This window comes from Petaurus breviceps, unplaced genomic scaffold (genome assembly GCF_028583685.1).
Source record: "Petaurus breviceps papuanus isolate PSGF00001 unplaced genomic scaffold, PetGlider_PUasm1.0 118, whole genome shotgun sequence".
In the NCBI taxonomy this organism is placed as follows: Eukaryota; Metazoa; Chordata; class Mammalia; order Diprotodontia; family Petauridae; genus Petaurus; species Petaurus breviceps.
The window spans coordinates 20,595,459-20,614,467 of NW_027185616.1; the positions used below are offsets into that span (position 1 = coordinate 20,595,459).

At 38.5% G+C, this 19,009-nt stretch overlaps 2 protein-coding genes across 5 annotated transcripts in view; both read left to right on the top strand.

The window, feature by feature from the left end:
• The window catches only part of TJP2 (tight junction protein 2), a 162,620-nt gene that overhangs the window by 112,217 nt on the left and 31,394 nt on the right, over window positions 1–19,009 (top strand). For all 4 annotated transcript variants that reach the window (XM_069086967.1, XM_069086959.1, XM_069086948.1 and 1 more), the window contains 6 exons: window positions 4,182–4,285; window positions 5,153–5,306; window positions 7,270–7,378; window positions 7,485–7,612; window positions 8,660–8,726; window positions 11,079–11,229. In XM_069086967.1, coding sequence (XP_068943068.1) covers window positions 4,182–4,285; window positions 5,153–5,306; window positions 7,270–7,378; window positions 7,485–7,612; window positions 8,660–8,726; window positions 11,079–11,229 — 713 coding nt within the window. The remainder of the gene's footprint in view (window positions 1–4,181; window positions 4,286–5,152; window positions 5,307–7,269; window positions 7,379–7,484; window positions 7,613–8,659; window positions 8,727–11,078; window positions 11,230–19,009) is intronic.
• LOC138160324 (inactive ribonuclease-like protein 10) lies at window positions 11,237–19,004 on the top strand. Its single transcript, XM_069086980.1, has one exon. The coding sequence runs from the start codon at window positions 17,572–17,574 to the stop codon at window positions 18,100–18,102; it is 531 nt and encodes a 176-aa protein (XP_068943081.1). The 5' UTR covers window positions 11,237–17,571; the 3' UTR covers window positions 18,103–19,004.

A 19,009-nucleotide genomic window follows, 5' to 3' on the forward strand; every position in this document is an offset into this window, starting at 1 on the left:
ATTTCTAAAGTTATAAATGTTACCAGTCTGCATTAGTGGAGGGAGTTTACACATGAGGGGTTCCCCACACTGATAAAGTCACCGATCTGAACCAGAAAAAAGCAAAACGGTCCATTGTTCTAGGTTGTGACATCTTTCAGGGTCCTGGTTCTCTTGTCCTTTTTCCCTCCCGGCTTTTTCTTAAGTTAGTAAACAAATAAATCTTTGTACTTACTTTGTACTTACAGTTAGCCACTGTAGCCACAAGGAGGAAAGGAAATAGAAAAAGATTACATTTAGTACTGAATGAGTTCAAATGTCAGTAAAGGAGCCCCAACACTTAAATAAAATTTCATTTCCATAAGAGCATGGAGGAATGTAAAAGAAACAATTATGTATCTATTTTATCTCTGATTTAAAAAAACAACACTGAGGTGGCTAGGTGGCATAGCGAATAGAGCACGGGCCCTGGAGTTGAGGAGCACCTGAGTTCACATTCAGTCTCAGACACTTAATACTTACAAGCTTACTTGACCTTGGGCAAGTCACTTATCCCCAATTACCCTACCTTCCCCCCCCCCAAAAAAAAAGAAAATAAATAAATAAATAAACAAACAAACAACACAACACAACACCAAATATAAATCCTAGCTCTGCTGCTTATTACTAATGTGACTTTGGGCAATTTACTTTCCTTCGTTGGCCTGCACTTTTTCCTTAACTGTAAAGTCATAATCTCCTAGGTACCTTCCAGTTCAAAACTCTATAATTCTACTTTCCTGATGCTTCATTGAATAACTATTGTATGCTTGTCTTAAATAAGAAGAAAAAGGTGGTCATAATGGTGATAACTGGGCCTGGATATGAGAGCTCCTTCTGACTAATGATGATGCTTGAATAACAGGGTTCCTTCTCTTAGAAGTCCTCATCGGTATTTTTTATGTATTAGAAACCATCATAATCACATTTGGTTTAATTTCTTATGACCAATGGGCTTGGCACTGTGGCTACAACTGCCTTAAGTGTGGAGGGGCTTGCATTCTACTGGGAAGAAAAAAACATACACAAATAGGGGGCGGCCAGGTAGCACAGCGAGTAAGAGCACCGGCTCCAGTGTTGGGATGACCTGGAGATTGAATCCTGGGCTCAGACACTTAGCACCCACCCAGAAACACCTGGCCGTGTAACCTTGAGCAAGTTACTTAACCCCGATTACTTAGGGGCAGCCAGGTGGCTCAGTGAGTAAGAGCACCGGCTCCAGTGTTGGGATGACCTGGATCAAATCCGGGCTCAGATACTCAGCACCACACCCAGAAATAACTGGCCGTGTAACCTTGAGCAAGTTACTTAACCCCGATTGCTTAGGGGCAGCCAGGTGGCTCAGTGAGTAAGAGCACCGGCTCCAGTGTTGGGATGACCTGGATCAAATCCGGGCTCAGATGCTCAGTACCACACCCAGAAATAATGACTGGCCGTGTAACCTTGAGCAAGTTACTTAACCCCGATTGCTTTAAAAAAAAATAAAAAAAACCATACACAAATAGGTGGCATCATTCAGAGGTGTCAGACATGTGGCCCATAGGTCACATGCATTCCTAAATGAGGTCTGGACCAAATTAAATGTAATTGGGAAATATTATACAAAACAAATTTTAAGAACAATAAAACTTATATGATGTTAATAGGTGTTTTCTAAGTCAATATGTAGTCCACAGAAGGATTCTAATACATAAGAGTTTTTTGTATTTTGTTTTTTGCTTTTTTGGAGGGGGAAGGCAGGGCAATTGGGGTTAGGTGACTTGCCTAAGGTCACACAGCTTATAAGTGTTAAGTGTCTGAGGCCGGATTTGAACTCAGGTCTTCCTGATTCCAGGGCCAGTGCTCTACTCACTGCACCACCTAACCACCCCCCTAAAACTAATAGGTTTAGTGACCCAGTTTCTATTTGAGTTGGACATCACTGGGATAGGGGAGAGAGTGCTTGTCTTGGAACGAAGAAGACCTGAGTTCAAATGCTCTTCTTACTAGCTAAGTGACCCTCGGTCAATCAGTTTCTGTCAGCCTTAGTTTCTTCTTGGGTAAAGTGAGGATAAAAATTTCACTTACCTCAAAGGGTTAAGAGAATTAAATGAGATGATACACATAAAGCATTTTGCAAACTTAAAACAACTATGTAAATAGAAACTGTTGCTATTAAATAAATTCAAAGGAGTTTTTTTGTTGTTGCTTTATTTTCTTGGTTCAGTTGAGTACTTAAAACTAACGCCTCGTGTAAGGGCAGCTGGGTGGTAAAGTGGATAGAGTCCTGGGCCCGAAGTCAGGAAGACTCATCATCTTTGTGAGCTCAAATCTGACCTCAGACACTTAATAGCTGTGTGATCCTGGGCAATGCTCTTTCTCTCAGTTTCCTCATTTGTAAAATGAACTGAAGAAGGAAGCAGCAAAACCACTCCAAAACCACTCCAGTATCTTTGCCAAGAAATCCCCCCAAAAGGGGTCATCAAGAGTCAGATAAAACTGAAATGACTAAACAGCAATAAAAGGAGATAACATTTCAGCTGAGCCTCAGAGGGAGATAGGGAATAGGTAAACAATTTCATAACTTGTTAGAGCTGAACCTTAAAAATTGTCTAGTCTAGTTCTCCCATTTTACAGCTGAAGAACTGAAGATGGGTCAGAGCTAGGATTTAACTCTGGGTTTCAGTACTCTTTTCCCTACAAAATCAGGAAAATGATATATTGCTTCTTAAAATGGGAAAAAAAAAGATGACATAGAAGTAATAATTCCTTTTTCTTTTCCTTTTTGGAGGGGGGAAGGCAGGGTAATTGGGGTTAAGTGACTTGCCCAAGGTCACGTGGCTAGTAAGTGTTAAGTGTCTGAGGCTGGATTTGAATTTAGGTCCTCCTGACTCCAAGGCCAGTACTCTATTCATTGCACCACCTAGCCGCTCCAGAATTCCTTAAGTATTAAGGTATTAAGTAATTCCTTAATATCTCAAGTCTTCTACCCCCTCCCCCAGTATATTCCCAACACTTACAATAATAATAGTAAATGGAGGTTTTTTAAAAAAATAATTAGGAATTTAAAATTTAAGGGACTGTAAGATAACACATTCTATCACAACCTTCTCTTCTGATCCCCACTTTTTTTTACTTTAAAGTTCAGAAAGCTTACATTTTTCAGTAACTGCAAAATTTTCAGTTGTAGTAGAACAAAAATCAGATGTTGTAACTGCAGTATTTTATCCAGAATCTGTTTTATTTTTTTATTACAAGAATGAAAACTCGAGGTAACTTTTTTTAAACATTAAAATAATATTTTGAAAGTTGGCTATGTAGGGGGCAGCTATGTGGCACAGTGAATAGAGAACAAGCCCTAAAGTCAGGAGGACCTGAGCCTCAGACACTTAACACAAAAAACTAGCCTTGTGACCTTGCAAGTCACTTAATCCCTATTGCCTTGCCTTCCCTCAAAAAAAAAAAGTTGGCTATGTAGAGCTTTAAATGCAAAATGGGTGCCTTTTAATATTAAAAAACCATTCTTTGCATTACTTGTGTAAATAACATGTATCATTAGTAATTCAGCAAGTCTTTCAGTATCAGTTCAAACCCACTAACAAAAAAAACTTAAAGAATTAAAATATACTATTTTTATTTCCTCCAAATGGTTACATGAGTTATACCTTTATAGGTTCCTTCACGCCATTTTATTATGATAACCTTAGATGCTTGGGGGAGAGGGGTGCAGTGTATGTATGCTGGAGAGACCAGGAAAAGAATTCATGCAGAAGTAATGCTTAACCAGAATCTTAAAGAAAACCAGGGATTCCAAAAGTTAATTTAAGGGACAAAAAGTTAAACTATTATAGTATAGCTTAACTTTTCTTCCTTTCTTTGCTTCTACTGAAATTCAGTGTTACAGTTTGGCTTTTCAAATGACACCATGATCAACCTAAAAAATTTCAAATATAAAAATTAAATTGTGTGGCATGTGAATTGAGTGCTTAAAAGCGTGCATGACATAGTAGTGTGCCTCTAAGAATTACTTTGATCTTTAATTTTAAGAGAATGGTTTCTATGCCAGGTAGGTATGCCAGGTATGAAGGGTGAGTAATACGTTTGAAAATGTATTTTTACCCACTTATCTGAACTAATTCAGACTTTCTATAAAATGTAATGACATATATGGTTTTGCTTTCTAGAATATGGTCTCCGACTTGGGAGTCAGATTTTCATAAAAGAAATGACTAGGACTGGTCTGGCATCTAAAGATGGCAATCTTCACGAAGGGGACATAATTCTTAAGGTAGGTATCGGTAGAAGATTGTGAAACTGCCATATGCTGTTAGGACCCCCATATTTTATGTTTACATTTCTTTCCTCTGTTAGAAGACAGTCATTTCTCTACTTTATTGTGTGACTGCATATTTGTTTTTCTTTTTTTTCTGTGGGTTGGGGAGTGGGAGGAAGAGAACATTTCTGTTAATTTTTTGAAAATAGTGTGAAAATAGTGTGGGGAATTCCAGATGTAAAATGTTACCTGCGTTTTCACTGTATTATCAGTCTTACATAATTGTTTTTACTTTATTACAAGAGACCTTTCACAAAGTGGGGGTTATCCATAGATGTCATAATGAAAATACAAACTATCAATAATAGTGTTCTAAAAAATAAGTAAAATTTTGGGGTGAGCAGAAGTGGGACAGAGAATCTCATAGTTTTCTCTGAAAAAGACATTGGGAACACCTGAATTTCCAAGGATTTCATTAAAAGACTTTTACAACAGGTTGTGTCATTTCCACCCACAATGTAAGTACTTTTTATTTTCCCTTTGATACTATGAAACCTTGTATTGCCTACAAGGAGAGAGAGAAAAATTAAGAAAAATCAATTCAGATATGTGATAAATTCATTGAAATAACTTTGGTTTTGAACTAAACCACTTAGGTCATCCCACAGATTCGGATCAACCATATTTTTGTCTTGAGTTTAGGGGTATGAACAAGCAGACCAACAGATTATAAATGCTTTTATGGTGCTGTTTGAGAAGGACAATTAATTTTAAAGCAGTGCCTAAGTCTTGTTGAATCATACATTTTTGTTTGAATATTTGACAAATTAAAAAATTAGCTTTTTTTCTGATGAATAAAAGATTCTTGATTTTTGTTCACAGATCAATGGCACTGTAACAGAAAATATGTCTTTAGCTGATGCCCGAAAACTTATAGAGAAATCAAGAGGGAAACTCCAGCTAGTGGTCTTGAGAGACAGCAAACAGACTCTCATCAATATACCTTCATTACACGACAGTGACTCAGAAGTGGAAGGTAAGAAAGCATGTTGGCTAGCATAAGGCGAGTTTAATTTAAGGAATGATATTATTTTCTTTTTCTTTGTTTATTTTCATATGACCATCCAGAAATAGAAGGATATAGACATAGAAATTCAAGGACTAATCAGAAAATTCCATTTCCCATCTAAATGTTTATGCTTTAATTTCAAAAGGTTAGTAATGATTAGTTTGACTAATCCTTTATCGTTTGGTTACAGATGTTTTCATTTGAAAGTGTCTATTTAGCTAGATCTCTCTCTGTGTCTCTGCCTTCCCCCCCTCTCTCTTTCTGTCTCTGTCTGTCTCTGTCTGTGTGTGTCTCTCTCTCCCTTCCCCCCTCTCCCTCTCCCCCTCTCCCTCTCCCTCTCCCTCTCCCTCTCCCTCTCCCTCTCCTTACAGTTTTTTTCCACTAATCAGAATGAGGACATTGGGCTAAATTATCTCTAAAGTTCTGTGTTTTTTTTTTAATTATTTAACTATGAGTTTAGTTTGGGGGCTTGAGTTAGAGGTGTTGTTGGTATAATACCATACCTAGGTGGAGAAGTTTGTCATATAGTTGGAAATCTAAGTCAAGACCTTAGGGAGAAGGTTGGAGCTAAACATGAAATCCTTCTTCACAGAGATGATGGTTAAGGCCATTCCCACGAAGAAGAGTATAAAATAGTTGTAATTATTTATATAGCTAGTGCTTTACATATGATAATCTCTGATTCTTATAGAAGCCCAGTGAGGGCTTCTCTATCCCAAATTTTCAGATGGGGAAACTGAGGTTGAGAGATCCAACGACTGACCCAGAATCACACAATGTCTGAGGCAGGATTCAAACTCCAAGGCATTATCCTTCTTTAGCTTCCTGACAGCTAAAAGAAAGAAGGGAGAAGCAGAAAAAAAGAATCCAAACTGGTTACCTACCATTAGTAAAAGTAAAAGAGTAGTTTAAAGGATAAGTAGGCAGTCTGATCCTTTGGAAATAATCCACTAGAATTGCCTCACACTAGACATTAGACAACCAAGCCTCTTTTTAAAAGTAATAAAGCATTATTCAAGTCAAGTTTCTATATAAGACGTGATTTGAATCTAGCTATAACATAGAATTAAACATATAGGGTGTTTTCTACTTGTTTATCTCCTTTCTTTTCCATGTAAAAACTAATTGAAAAAATGAATTTCTTAAGTCTCTTAAATGCCTTTATGACAGGCAGCAGCCTTTTACCACAAAATTATAAAACTTTTCAACTATTTTCATGTTCGGGACACCCAAAGTGGGAGAATTCACTAATCCAAGGGGTCTTAACCTGGGGGAGATACCTGAACTTGTTATTTTAAAAACTATTTTGATAACAGGCTTTTAGTATTATTCATGTCCTTTGTTAATCCTACATATTCTATGTATTTAAAATATTAATCTGAGAAGAGGCCATAGGTTTCAGCAGATTGGCCAAGGGTTCCATGACACCAAATAGGTTAAGAATCCCTGCTGTTGCTGTGCAACTTTCTGTGTCCTTTTCCTATATTAGTGTCTTTGTTTTGCTCCTTGCTAAGGCTCAGGCCGATTTGCTTTTGCATTAATAAAGCTTGCTTTGGCTAAAGAAAAGAAAAGAATCCCTGCTGTCATCAATTAACATAATGAAGTTGTGAGGGAGATTACACAAGAATGAGACCTGGACCCCATTTTCAAAGAACTATTTAGGGGGAGGAAATATACATCTGAGACAACATTAGGGCACAACTTCACGAAGGAATTCTGGTCAGTGATTTTAGAAGATACTTGAAATTCTAAGACTGGTTCCTCTCTCTTAATTTTATTAATGTTTTCCTTTAAAATTAACTTTTTTTCTTGAGGAAGAATAGAATACTGTGCATTCCCTGCCTCTTCCCTTTTTCATATTTTATGCCTAGAGACTCTTAGAATTTCAATTAAATATTTTAATAATGTTTTTTTTTACTTCCAAAACTAGATATTTCAGAAATAGAATCAAATCGATCATTTTCTCCAGATGAGAGGAGGCTCCATTGTTCTGATTTTGATTATCATTCCTCAAATGAAAAGCTGAAAGAGAGGACAAAGTAAGATGGTGCCTTTTATTGATTGCTGTTAGCTTGTATTTCACTCACATTTTAAGAATATGCATAATTTACAAAGCACATGGGTTTTTTTCCATATAACTTCAAGGGAGGACACACCAACTAGGCTTTCCAAGATGGGAGCAACCCCCACGCCATTTAAATCCACTGGTGATACTGTTACTGCTGTTGTCCCAGAAAACAATAAGGAGCCCAGATACCAAGAAGATTTCCCGGGTAAGGATTGAATTTAATTTTCAAAAAAGTAAAAATAAATGGGGGTTTAAAAAAACCTGTTAAAATTTTTTTCTTCAGGATTTCAGCTCATCCATGAACACCATTTTCTCTTAATAATTCTTCCCTTTCTCTCCCCCATTTTTCTTGATGCTGCTAATCTTCTTCCCAGTTACCCAGAATCCAAACCCCAAAGTCATCTTTGACTCCTTCTCTCTCTTGTCCTCCATGTCCAGTTTCTTAAATATTTTTGTATCTGTGTTCTATCTGCACAATCTTTTGCAATTAACTCCTTCCACTTAATGCCATTATACTTTAGGTCTTTAACAGTTCTCAAACTACATTAAAATAGCCAGCTAACCGATCTCCCTGCCTCTAGTCCATAGGTTCCCAAAGCGATGATACTTCCCCCTGAGAGGGTGCTGGAATGATGGGGGGCAGGGGTAGTAGCCTCAGGTACAACTGAGGGGTGTTGAATAAAATAACAGGGCAGGAAAAGCATGAGGTAAAAAGAAAATAAAAAAATTCAGTATTGATTTATTTTTAGTTTTCAACATTCATTTCCATAAGATTTTGAGTCCCAGATTCTCTCCCCTACCCCCCACCCCAAGATGGCAAGCATACTGATTACTCCTTCCCCCAATCTGCCCTCTCTTATATCCCCCCCCCCCCATTCTTCCCCGTCCCCCTTACTTTCTTGTAGGGCAACATGGATAGAAAAGATTAAAATTTTGAAAAACCATTCATACATGTTTCCTCTGTTGCTCGCCTTCCTTCAGTAGGATGAAAGTGATTTCTTCTTCTTCAGATTTTCCTAAAGCACTTTGTCAGTATTTCTCCCTCGCTGTTTGGCCCTATCGAACCTGTATAATACTTCCTTCACTTCCTGTTTTACCCATCTCTTTTTAAACGATTTGCTTCTTAAGTTTAGAAATTGTAGTTATGTCAGTACTTAGCACAGTGACTTCTACATATCAAGTACTCAATAAATATTTTGGTGAATCTGAAAGAAGTTCGTTGTCAATAAGGGGCACTTTTTAAAAATTGCAGCTATCCAACCTAAAGCAGCACCAAGAACCTTTCTTCGGCCAAGTCCTGAAGATGAAGCAATATATGGGTATGTTTTGACTCTCCCTCCTTCCTTTTTTCTTATTCATAGCTCTGTTCTCTTAACTGGAGTCAAAGGGGGTGGGGGAGGGGAGAGATGCATACACACACACATATATATATATGAGTATATACATACATAGATATTCACATAGTTGATGGCTTCATATGTGAAGAAAATCAAGAATTAATTACTTTGAAATACAATATTAGGTGAGATAATATTAGAGGGCAGTTAATTGAGATTGTTGTTGACCATCTGATTGGCATCCTAACCATGGCATTTATTAGCTAGGTGATTATTAGCGAGGCAGTTCACTTAGCCTGTCAGCTTCTCTTTTTTCATCTTGTAAAATGAAAATACTAATATATGTCCTACCAACCTTAAGGGCTGCCTTTACATTTACATTACAAAGGAAAGCCCTTTGTAAACTTCAAAAGAGAGTTGTTTGGAGGGAATGGCCACATGATACTATGTAGTCCATGGTAGAGCAAATGTTTATAACTGAGAGTTGCCTGGGGTTGTGACCATCTGGCTAACAATACACCTTAGCTGGCATTGATATAGTGTTTTAAGATTTCCAAAGCACTTTACTCAGGTTATCTCATTTTATCCTCATTATTCTGCTATTTTGTCATGATGGTGCTATTATTCTGCCTATTTTATAGGTGAGAAAAGTCAAGTAACTTGCCTATCAGTACAGCAAAAAGATTTTTTTTAATGCTTTATTTTTTGGGCCCCCAAAATATTTCAGCTAAAAGACCTCACATTTTAAAAACTATGCAGTTCTTTTATTTGCAGTTCTGGTGTCTAAACAGCACAATCAACAAAATGGCATCTCATTCCAAGCAAGTTGGAGGCCATAACCATAAGAATAGGCAGCCAATGTGGGACAGTGAAAAGAACACTACCTTTGGAGTTAAAGGATCTGGGTTCAGATGCTTTCTCTGATTCATACTATATCCATATGACCCTTAGACAAGTCATTTAGTCTTTTGGAATTTCATTTTCTTCATCTATAACATGGTTTTTTGAAGTTCCTTCCTTCTCTAGACTTGTGATCCAAAGATATAAGTGTTAACATAATTGTGCAAAGTTGTTGGAAAAAAATATGTTATAATTAGATGAGTTACCAGAAAGAAATGTGAAATCTAATTATGAGAGAAATTTGGAAATGATTATACAGAAGAATACATGGTGAGGATTTAGGGTCCTAGCATCTGTTACTTTCAGTTCAGTCCTCATCATATATCTTATATTTTCCAGGTGCTTTCCTATAATTCTTCATAATTGAGTTATTTTTATTCTATACCATTAAATTGTTCCTGTAGGAGAAAAAACAAACTCAAAACTATGCTATTTAAATATCTGTCTTTCCCCACCAATTTGGCATGCTTAGGGAAAAGCATGCCATTTACTTTTACATGTAAAAAGATTTCCCCAATAACTGAACAGAAAAGCTTTTTGAAAATTAAAAAAAAAATCATGGGCGGCCAGGTAGCACAGCAAGTAAGAGCACTGGCTCCAGTGTCGGGATGACCTGGGATCGAATCCGGGCTCAGACACTTAGCACCCACCCAGAAACACCTGGCCGTGTAACCTTGAGCAAGTTACTTAACCCCGATTGCTTTTAAAAAAAATCAAGCATCTCTGTAAAACACAGAATAGAGACATTGATTGATGATTTAGGGACTTCATTACAAAAATCGTTCATTGCACTCAGCCTCCTTCACTGTGAGATTATCTGTCACTTCTGACAGTGCCTACTTCTAGCAATCCTCCCTTCCCCCACTTGCTAATTTTTTGTTGTTTCTTCATTTTTAATCTTCTCTGAGTTGGGGGAAAATACACTATAAGAGGTAGCCTGTGCCACTCTTGTGAGTAAAATGTATGCATGAACTTTGAACTAATAGGGTTGATGACATCTATTTCCGTTGCTCAAAGACCCAGCTCTTGGCTGTGTTCCCAATAGTTGAGGTCACTGGATAAGAGGCCTTTGGGTAAGGCATAATTCTATTTTAAGAGTCATTTCTCTGTGCTGGTCCCTAGTGCAGCCTGAGGTACAGTGACGATATCTGTATTTTATAGATGTGAAAATTAAATTCATCATGGTCCAGTGATGCCCCTCACTCAGTGAAGTAGATTAGAATGCACGCACTTTAGGTTTCTAGTGCGCTAGCGAGTGCACTAGACCTTACTGTGTTTACAAAGCTTTATGGCAACATTAGCAGTATGTGAGGAAGCAAATCTCTGGAATGATGTCATTGAAATCTCTCTTTACCAACACTACCTCCCTTTTATTGGATGTTTTCTTTTTAATCTCTTGCTTTCTCTTTTCTCTGCTGGGGCATATATTTCTAGCCCAAACACCAAAATGATAAAATTCAAGAAAGGAGATAGTGTAGGCCTCCGTTTGGCCGGGGGAAATGACGTTGGGATATTTGTTGCTGGCATTCAAGAAGGAACTTCAGCTGAACAAGAAGGTCTACGAGAAGGAGACCAGATCCTAAAGGTAAACATGGTCGTTGTTAGAACTTGGTCCTGTTTATTGGAATTGTTTGAGAGAAATGGAGGGGTTTTTAAACTTGATTTAGAAGATAGCGAATAACACAAATTCACAGAAGTATACTAGATGAAGAATTTTCATTGACATTGAACATTGTTTACTAATCCTTCTTTCGATTCTAGCTCTAGACACCATGGAGCTGACAACAGCTAGGATCAGATTTAGAGAAAAGAATCGACAGTTTTCTGAAAATTTCTTTAATACTCTATATACTTAGGAAACCGCTTTCTATCTCTGACTTTTGGAGTGAACTATAACTATTCAAAAAGTTCATTTTAAAATACTTGTATAAAGCATTTTTTCTTTAAAAGCAAGCTTGAACTCCTGTTTCTTTGCAGAAAGGGAGTCACTAGCTTAAATAAACATTGTGTCATAGTAATAGCTCACGAATTTGATTAAAATCTGATTAATCAGCTATGCATTTAACTAAAAGTTACTGTACATACTAGGTATGGATGACTAACAGTTTTTTCTCCAAAAAAGATTTATCAATGTTCGCTCCTTTTTTTTTTTTATACATTGCTGTCAATGACCCAATCTCCACCAAATAGATCTCTCCCATATATCAAAGAAGTAAAGAAAAAAAAATTGGTCAATAAATTGACTTTTATCTATAATCTACCACCTCTCTAGTGAGAAGTGATAACCAGTTTTCAAAGAATTAAAATACTAAGAAGTGAGAAGTACTAAATTCCTCTTCCTTTGATGCTTTTGAAGGCAATAATTCAGGATCTTTCAGTGCTTCATCATTATGAAAATCATTGACAATTGCATTGCAGATGTTTGAAAGTGCTGGCTAGTTAATCAGTCAACAAGTATTTACTATGTGTTACTCATTGGGGATACAAATAGAAGCAAAATGATAGTCACTGCCCTCATGGAGCTTACATTCTAGTGAGGGAAGACATTAAAAAAAAGTTAAAAAGTGGTGGAGTATCTGCTTATGATAGGGGGATCCTTCCTGAAAATGAAGGTTCCAAGAGGAACTCATCAATGGGAGAAAGGGGACATAGAGGGAAATTGATATTCCCAGGTAAGAAGGTCTCAAACACTGAGGGAATTTGGATGTTGGTTTTTAGAATATTGAATAAACCAGGCTTAACATTTCGATTTCTTATTTTAGGCTGTTAGCAAAAAGTCAGTGACTCTCCAGTTTTCATATATGCTTACTTCTTTATTTCTACTTCTAGCAAATATAAGGGAAAAAAGTGTTAGGAAAATGTCAAAATGACAATAGATTAAGGGGAAAGATTGAGGTGATCAAGGAAGGCTGGACAGGGAGATCAGATCTAGCCATTGCCTCTCAAGGAAGAGGATAGTAGAATGTAAGAACAGGATAGTCTTCTTTTTCCCTAGTTACTGGACCCATTGTGGGAGAAAGAGATATCATTCCTGGAGCAAATGAAAGGCAAACTTTGATCATGAGCTCTGCTAATGCTTTCCCCTGAAATAGTAGATTCCCCACTGGTACCAATCAAGATTCTAGAAGGGTAAATTTACAGATGTCTCAGTGAGGTTGAAAAGATAGTACAGGGGGCGGCTAGGTAGCACAGTGAATAGAGCACCAGCTCTGCAGCCAGGAGGACCTGAGTTCAAATCCTGCTTCAGAAGCTTAACACTTAACTAGCCATGTGAACTTGGGCAAGTCACTTAACCGCAATTGCCCTCCAAAAAGCAAAAAAAAAGAAAAGATAGTACACGGCAGTAAAAAAAAAAACATTGTTCAAAATAGTATAGCTGTTAGGCACAGTTAAAGTGGTACTTAGAATAATAAAAATTTACTAAACAAACAATAACTTTCAACAAATGTACACATGAGAAGAATGAATATCTGGAATAAGGAGATAACTAAATGATACAGTGACCTAGAAATTTGGGGGACATCAGAGTCATTTTTTTTATGCTTCCCAAATCTAAATTCTAGTAACAACCCAAAAAAGCTCATCTAATGAATACTTGGATCTCATTGTGTTAGATACTGACGACAATGGTTTTTCAATGTGTGGAAAGTAATAGCCTTCAGCATTTATTTGTTTCCTACTGCCATCCTGGCAATGTGGGAGAAGCTTTAATATCTAACTGTTCCAACTAAGTGCTCCTCTCTAGAGATCAGGAAGTAGATGGTCCTTATCCTTATCCCCAATTAAATTTTATATTCGTTACTCCTTTTGCGCTGGAGAAACAACTAAGTTGAATGAATGAATTGTAATCTGTAGCTGATAGAGAATCCTCTTCAGGCACAGAACAGACACGGATACAGCCCTTTGACTACTAAATAACTAATGAAAGAGGATATTTGTTGGAGAGCATTAGATGATCTAACCTTAAGTATGGAAGTGTTACAGTGGCTTTTCTTAATTTGGTTTGTTTTAGAGTTGCTCTACCAGTGCCCATATTGAAAGTATGTAGTTAATTGTTTTCTTCTGCCCCCAGTTTGGGATGCCTCTTCATAGTTCACCTTTTTACTTTTATAAACTGAATATGGTGAAATGGGATTAGCATGCTTTGGTCATAACAGAGAAGTATGCTAGGACTACAGCATTTTGGCTTCTGGATTGATGCTGTTGAATGATAGATGGGACAGATGTTACACTGAAGGTTTTCTTTGTGTTATCAACTTAGAAATGACTTAGGGAAACTTTAGCTTTTACAATCCTGTTTATGAAGGGGAAATATTTTTAAATACTGAAGAATTTATTTGTTTTATACATAATGTAATTTCATTAAAGGCAAGAGTTACCATGACCTTATTGGGGGGAAGGGGGAGAAAGGAAAAGAGACAGAGACAAGAAGACTTAGCTTTGAATACTGCCTCTGATACATATTAGCTGTGTGATCCTAAGCAAGTCAACTTAATCTCTTTGTGCCCTAAGCAATTCTGTAATACTCTAGCTTGTAGAATAGTTGCTGATCTGCCTTGGTGAAGGGAATTTCTTTTACTGGGAAGTTCCTTACATATGTAATATCTTCAGTTGAGATCGAAAAAAGTGGCAAGCAAATATTTATAGCTTGTACCCATGCTAATTTAAAATAATTTTTCTTTCCTTTATTTACTCAGAATCATTATATTTGATTGCTCAGTCACTCTTGTTAGAGAGGATGTTGAAAGGTTATGGTGTTCATCATTCTGTCTCCATCCCACACTACTTTCCCTCATTGGCACCACTACCCCACATTTTACTTAATATTATTCTTCTATTCAATTCTATAAAGTTGAAGATATGCATATAATTTTTTTCCCATGGCAGATTTGAAAAAAAATTTTCAGTTACCAGTCCCAACCAGTTTTCAAAATTCAGTACCAGAAATACAAATTGTGCCCCTTTTATTTGATATACATTTAGATTTGACTTGACGCCTAATACTCTGCACCTGTTTTGTGCTGAAAAGAAGATGGTAGTCTTCTATACAGAATTTTAGGGAAGGAGCTAGACCTGTGACTTCACTGATATAAAGGCACTCCCACTTAAGGAAACTTTTCTCTAGCAATGCAGGTCAACACTATCTTGTGCTTATAAGGCTTAAGAAGTTACTTAGAACACTGCCCAGGGTTACACAATCAGTATGTGTTAGAACTTGAGTCCAAGTGTTCCTGGGTTCTAGGTCAGCTATCTAACCACTATGCCACAGCTTCCTATATTTTTATAGAATTCTATATAGTTAAAAAAATCTTTAAAAAGAATTTGACACAGTAGCACAGCACAAATGGAATACAAAATACATGGGGGAATATAGGACATGGGCATTTTCTCTGACCACCCCCCCCCCCTCCGGAATTCTCTCCCTCCTGTCTTCCCTGGTTTCCTTCAAGTCCCAGCTAAAATCCTACCTTCTACAAGAAGGATTTCTCCAGCCTCTTTAAAGCTAATGTCTTTCCTCTGTTTATTTTCTCCAATTCATCTTGTTTGTCTGTTGTCTCCCCCCATTTGACTGGGAACTCTTCAAAAGCAAGGACTGTCTTTTGCCTTCCTTTGTTTCCCCAATCCTTAATACAGTGCCTGCTATGTAACGGGCACATAATAAATGCTTATCCACTGACTGCCATGGGTCAGGTAAAGTTGAAAGATTGAGAAAAGGTAGTGGTAGTCACTACCAGCTGTGGTAGTAACACTCGATAGAGCATCATGCTACAGAGGCTTGCATAGAATCTGGCATACACCAAAACTGGTAAGGAAAATAATGAAAGAAAGAAATGGAGGGACAGAGTTAAGATGGTGGAGTAGAAGCTGGACCTCCGAGCAGGTCCAGCTTCCACCTTCCCAATCCATGTAAAAGGGACTCTCAACAAACTTTGGAGCTACAGAACCCACAAAATGACACAGAGAAGCTAACCTCCTGCTGAGAACAACCCAGCAGGCTGGTAGGAATTGGCCCGTGCAGCACTCTGGGAGCTGAGCCCAGGCCCGCGTGAGCCAGAGGTTTTAGTCTCAGGGTGGGCCTGACCAGCTACTGGCCAGAGGGACTCCAGACCACCAGAAGCTGTGGCCATTTCCAGATTTATCAACACAAAGATGCTAAGGACAAAGTGAGAGGTCAGTGCAGTGTGGACTTTGGGACTAGTAGCTGAGAGAGCATAGGCTTTTGCCCCCGGGGCAAAAAGCCACTGAGACGCCCGCACAGCCAGCCAGCACCACATGGGAGCTTCAGCTCCTGGCTTGCAGACTGTAGGGGGACCAAGCACCAGTCTGAGGGGTAATCACTCTTACTTTAACCTGCTTGGATCTGGATTGCAGTCTAGGGTGGAGGTCCTAGGGTGTGTGACCAGCTTGCCAGAGCATGTGGAGGCTTCAGAGATAGCACCCAACTAATACCTCCCGCAGCTGAGAAAACCCCAGCGTTTGGGATGAAAGCTCCCCTGTCTGGTGGCAGAATCCTACTGTGGAAAAAAGACCAGGGGTCAAGTGACTGAGGGGCGACATGACCAGGCAAAAGAAACAAAGCAGACAGAAGATTCCAACATTAGACTCCTATTTTGGGGACAAAAAGGAGCAAAGCATGGAACAGGAGGAAGACAGTGGAGTCAGAACTCCTGCATCAAAAGCTTTAAAGGAAAATATGAGCTGGTTACAGGACATAGAGGACCTTAAGAAGCAGATAAGAGAAGTGGAGGAAAAATTGGGAAGAGAAATGAGAACAATGCAAGAAAATTATGAAATGAGAGTCAACAGTCTGACTGAGGAAAATCATACCTTAAAAAACAGACTAACTCAAATGGCAAAAGAGGCTCAAAAAGGCAATGAGGGGAAGAATGCCTTAAAAAGCTGAATTTTCCAGATGGAAAAAGAAGCTCAAAAGCTCAATGGGGAGAATCATTGCTTCAGAATTAGACTGGAGCAAATGGAAGCTAATGACTTTATGAGAAATCAAGATGATGTTAAACAGATCCAAACAAATGAGAGAATGGAAGGCAATGTGAAATATCTCATGGGAAAAACCACTGACCTGGAATATAGATCCAGGAGAGAGAATTTAAAAATTATTGGACTACCTGAAAGCCCTGATCAAAGAAAGAACCTAGAAATCATCCTCCAAGAAATTCTCAGGGAAATTGCCCTGATGTTTTAGAACCAGAAGGCAAAATAGAGGTTGAAAGAATCCACCAATCACCTCCTGAAAAAGATCCCCCCAAAAAAACTCCTAGGAATATTATAGCCAGGTTTCAGAATTCCCAGGTCAAGGAGAGAATATTATGAGCAGCCAGGAAGAAACAATTTGAATATTGTGGAAACAAAATCAGGCTAACACATTATCTGGTAGCTTCCACACTGAGGGATCGAAGGTCCTGGAATATGATATTCTGGAGGCCAGAGGAGCTGGGATTAAAACCAAGAATCACCTACCCAGCAAAACTGAGTATCATATTTCAGGGGAAAATACGGTCATTCAGTGGAATAGAGGACTTTCAAGCATTTTTTTTAGAGCAATCGGTTTGAAGTAACCTGCTCAAGGTTACATCGCAGTTGTTATTATTTTTGTGTGGGTGCCGAGTATTGGAGGCCAGAACCAATCCCAGGTCTCCCGACACTGGGCCAGCGCTCTTACTCACTGCGCCACCCTAAGCAATTGAGGTTAAGTAACTTGCTCAAGTTTACACAGCCAGTTATTTTGTGTGGGTGTTAGGTATCTAAGCTTGGAACCGAACCCAGGTCTCCCGACTCTGGGGCCAGCACTCTTACTCACTGTGCCACCTGGCCACCCCACTTTCAAGCATTCTTAATGAAAAAACCAGAGTTGAATAGAAAATTTGACATTCAGATACAAGAAGCAAGAGAAGCTTGAGAAGGAAAAATGAAGTCAGTCCTGCTGCAGACCTTTCCTGTGATGCTGCTGCTGCTGCTGGGGCTAGGGCTGGGCCTAGGCCTGCGGCTTTGGCTAGCTTTCACAAAGCTAGAGGACATCCAGGAGCTGCTGAACCAGCTCTGGAAAAGTGACTCGTGGGAGGAGGCAGAGACCACAGAGGATACAGAAGGCATCAAAGCTACAGAACTACAAGGGTCTGGCAAGAATGACTTGTTATTACTGGATGAGGTGAAAATGTCAATGGAAGAAGCCAGTGAAAAGGAAGTGACAGCCCAAGAGACACCAGTAATTGAGGAATTGTTTCAAAAGGAGGCTATATTCTACTCTAGGCAGCTCAAGAATAATAGGGACTGCAATGTCATGATTGCCCAGAAGTTAGGGCCAAAGGGCACCTGTAAGGAGAAGTACACCTTCATCCATGAACACTATGACAAAGTCAGAGCCATCTGTGCCACCCCAAACATTCCTTGTAAGGAAAAGGGGAGTAACTATCACCAGAGCAGAGAACCTTCGCAATGAACTGTCTGTCAACTGATCCTCGACATGGTCCCAAACCAAAAGTGCAAATACCAAAGCATTCCCATGATCATGAACAATCATTGCCTGTGATGGGATGAACCCCCAGAATTTTAAAGAACATGCCTAATACTCCAGGCATCTCTTCTTCTTTCTCCTGTTTGTTCTCACTCTAAGGACATAGAAAAACTGACTCCAGATCGCAATGAGAATATAGAGATTATCTAGTCCACCTCCTTACTTCAAATGAAATCAATATTTGTAAAATGTTCTTAGTGCAGTGCCTGACAAATAATAGGTATTGTATAAATACTTATTCCTTCCCTCTCACTTCCTAAATTAATACACTAAGGTCAAGAAACTTCAAAAAAAAAAAAAGAGCGAGAGAGAAATGGAGAATTTAACCTGTGGTCCACAAGCCATTTTCAGGGGGTTGAAACTTTGGATGGGGGAAAATTTGTGGGTTTGTTTTTATTTTTGTTTTTAGTAACCTTTAGCTGAATTTTAGCCTTTCCTTGAGAGGGCAATCTCCAGTTGTCCTGATCTATATCTTGCCACTGGACTCAAATGGCTCTGGAGGAAAAACTGAGGCAGGTGACACTTCACCGTCCTCCTTCACTTAAATCCAATTCATTTGTATGTCATGGCATCACCTCCCTGATACCATGATCCTCTTTGAGAGTGAAGGACAGACACCAGGAACAACAGCCTTTCCTTCAAGCATATTCTGAGAAGGGGTTTGCAGGTTTCACAAGACTGTCCTTAGCTAAGTCCGTGACATAAAACTAGTTAAGAATCCCCTACCTAGGGTTAGCTCTGAGTAAGAGAACCTTGTATTTCTTTTAAAAAGTATTGAGGAATAATTTATGTCCCCAAAAATGATCCCTTTGCTACATATTTCTTTTTGCAT

What these genes read in the sequence shown, in the direction of transcription:
- LOC138160324 (XM_069086980.1), top strand. Translation starts at nt 17,572, where the DNA reads ATGAAGTCAGTCCTGCTGCAGACCTTTCCTGTGATGCTGCTGCTGCTG.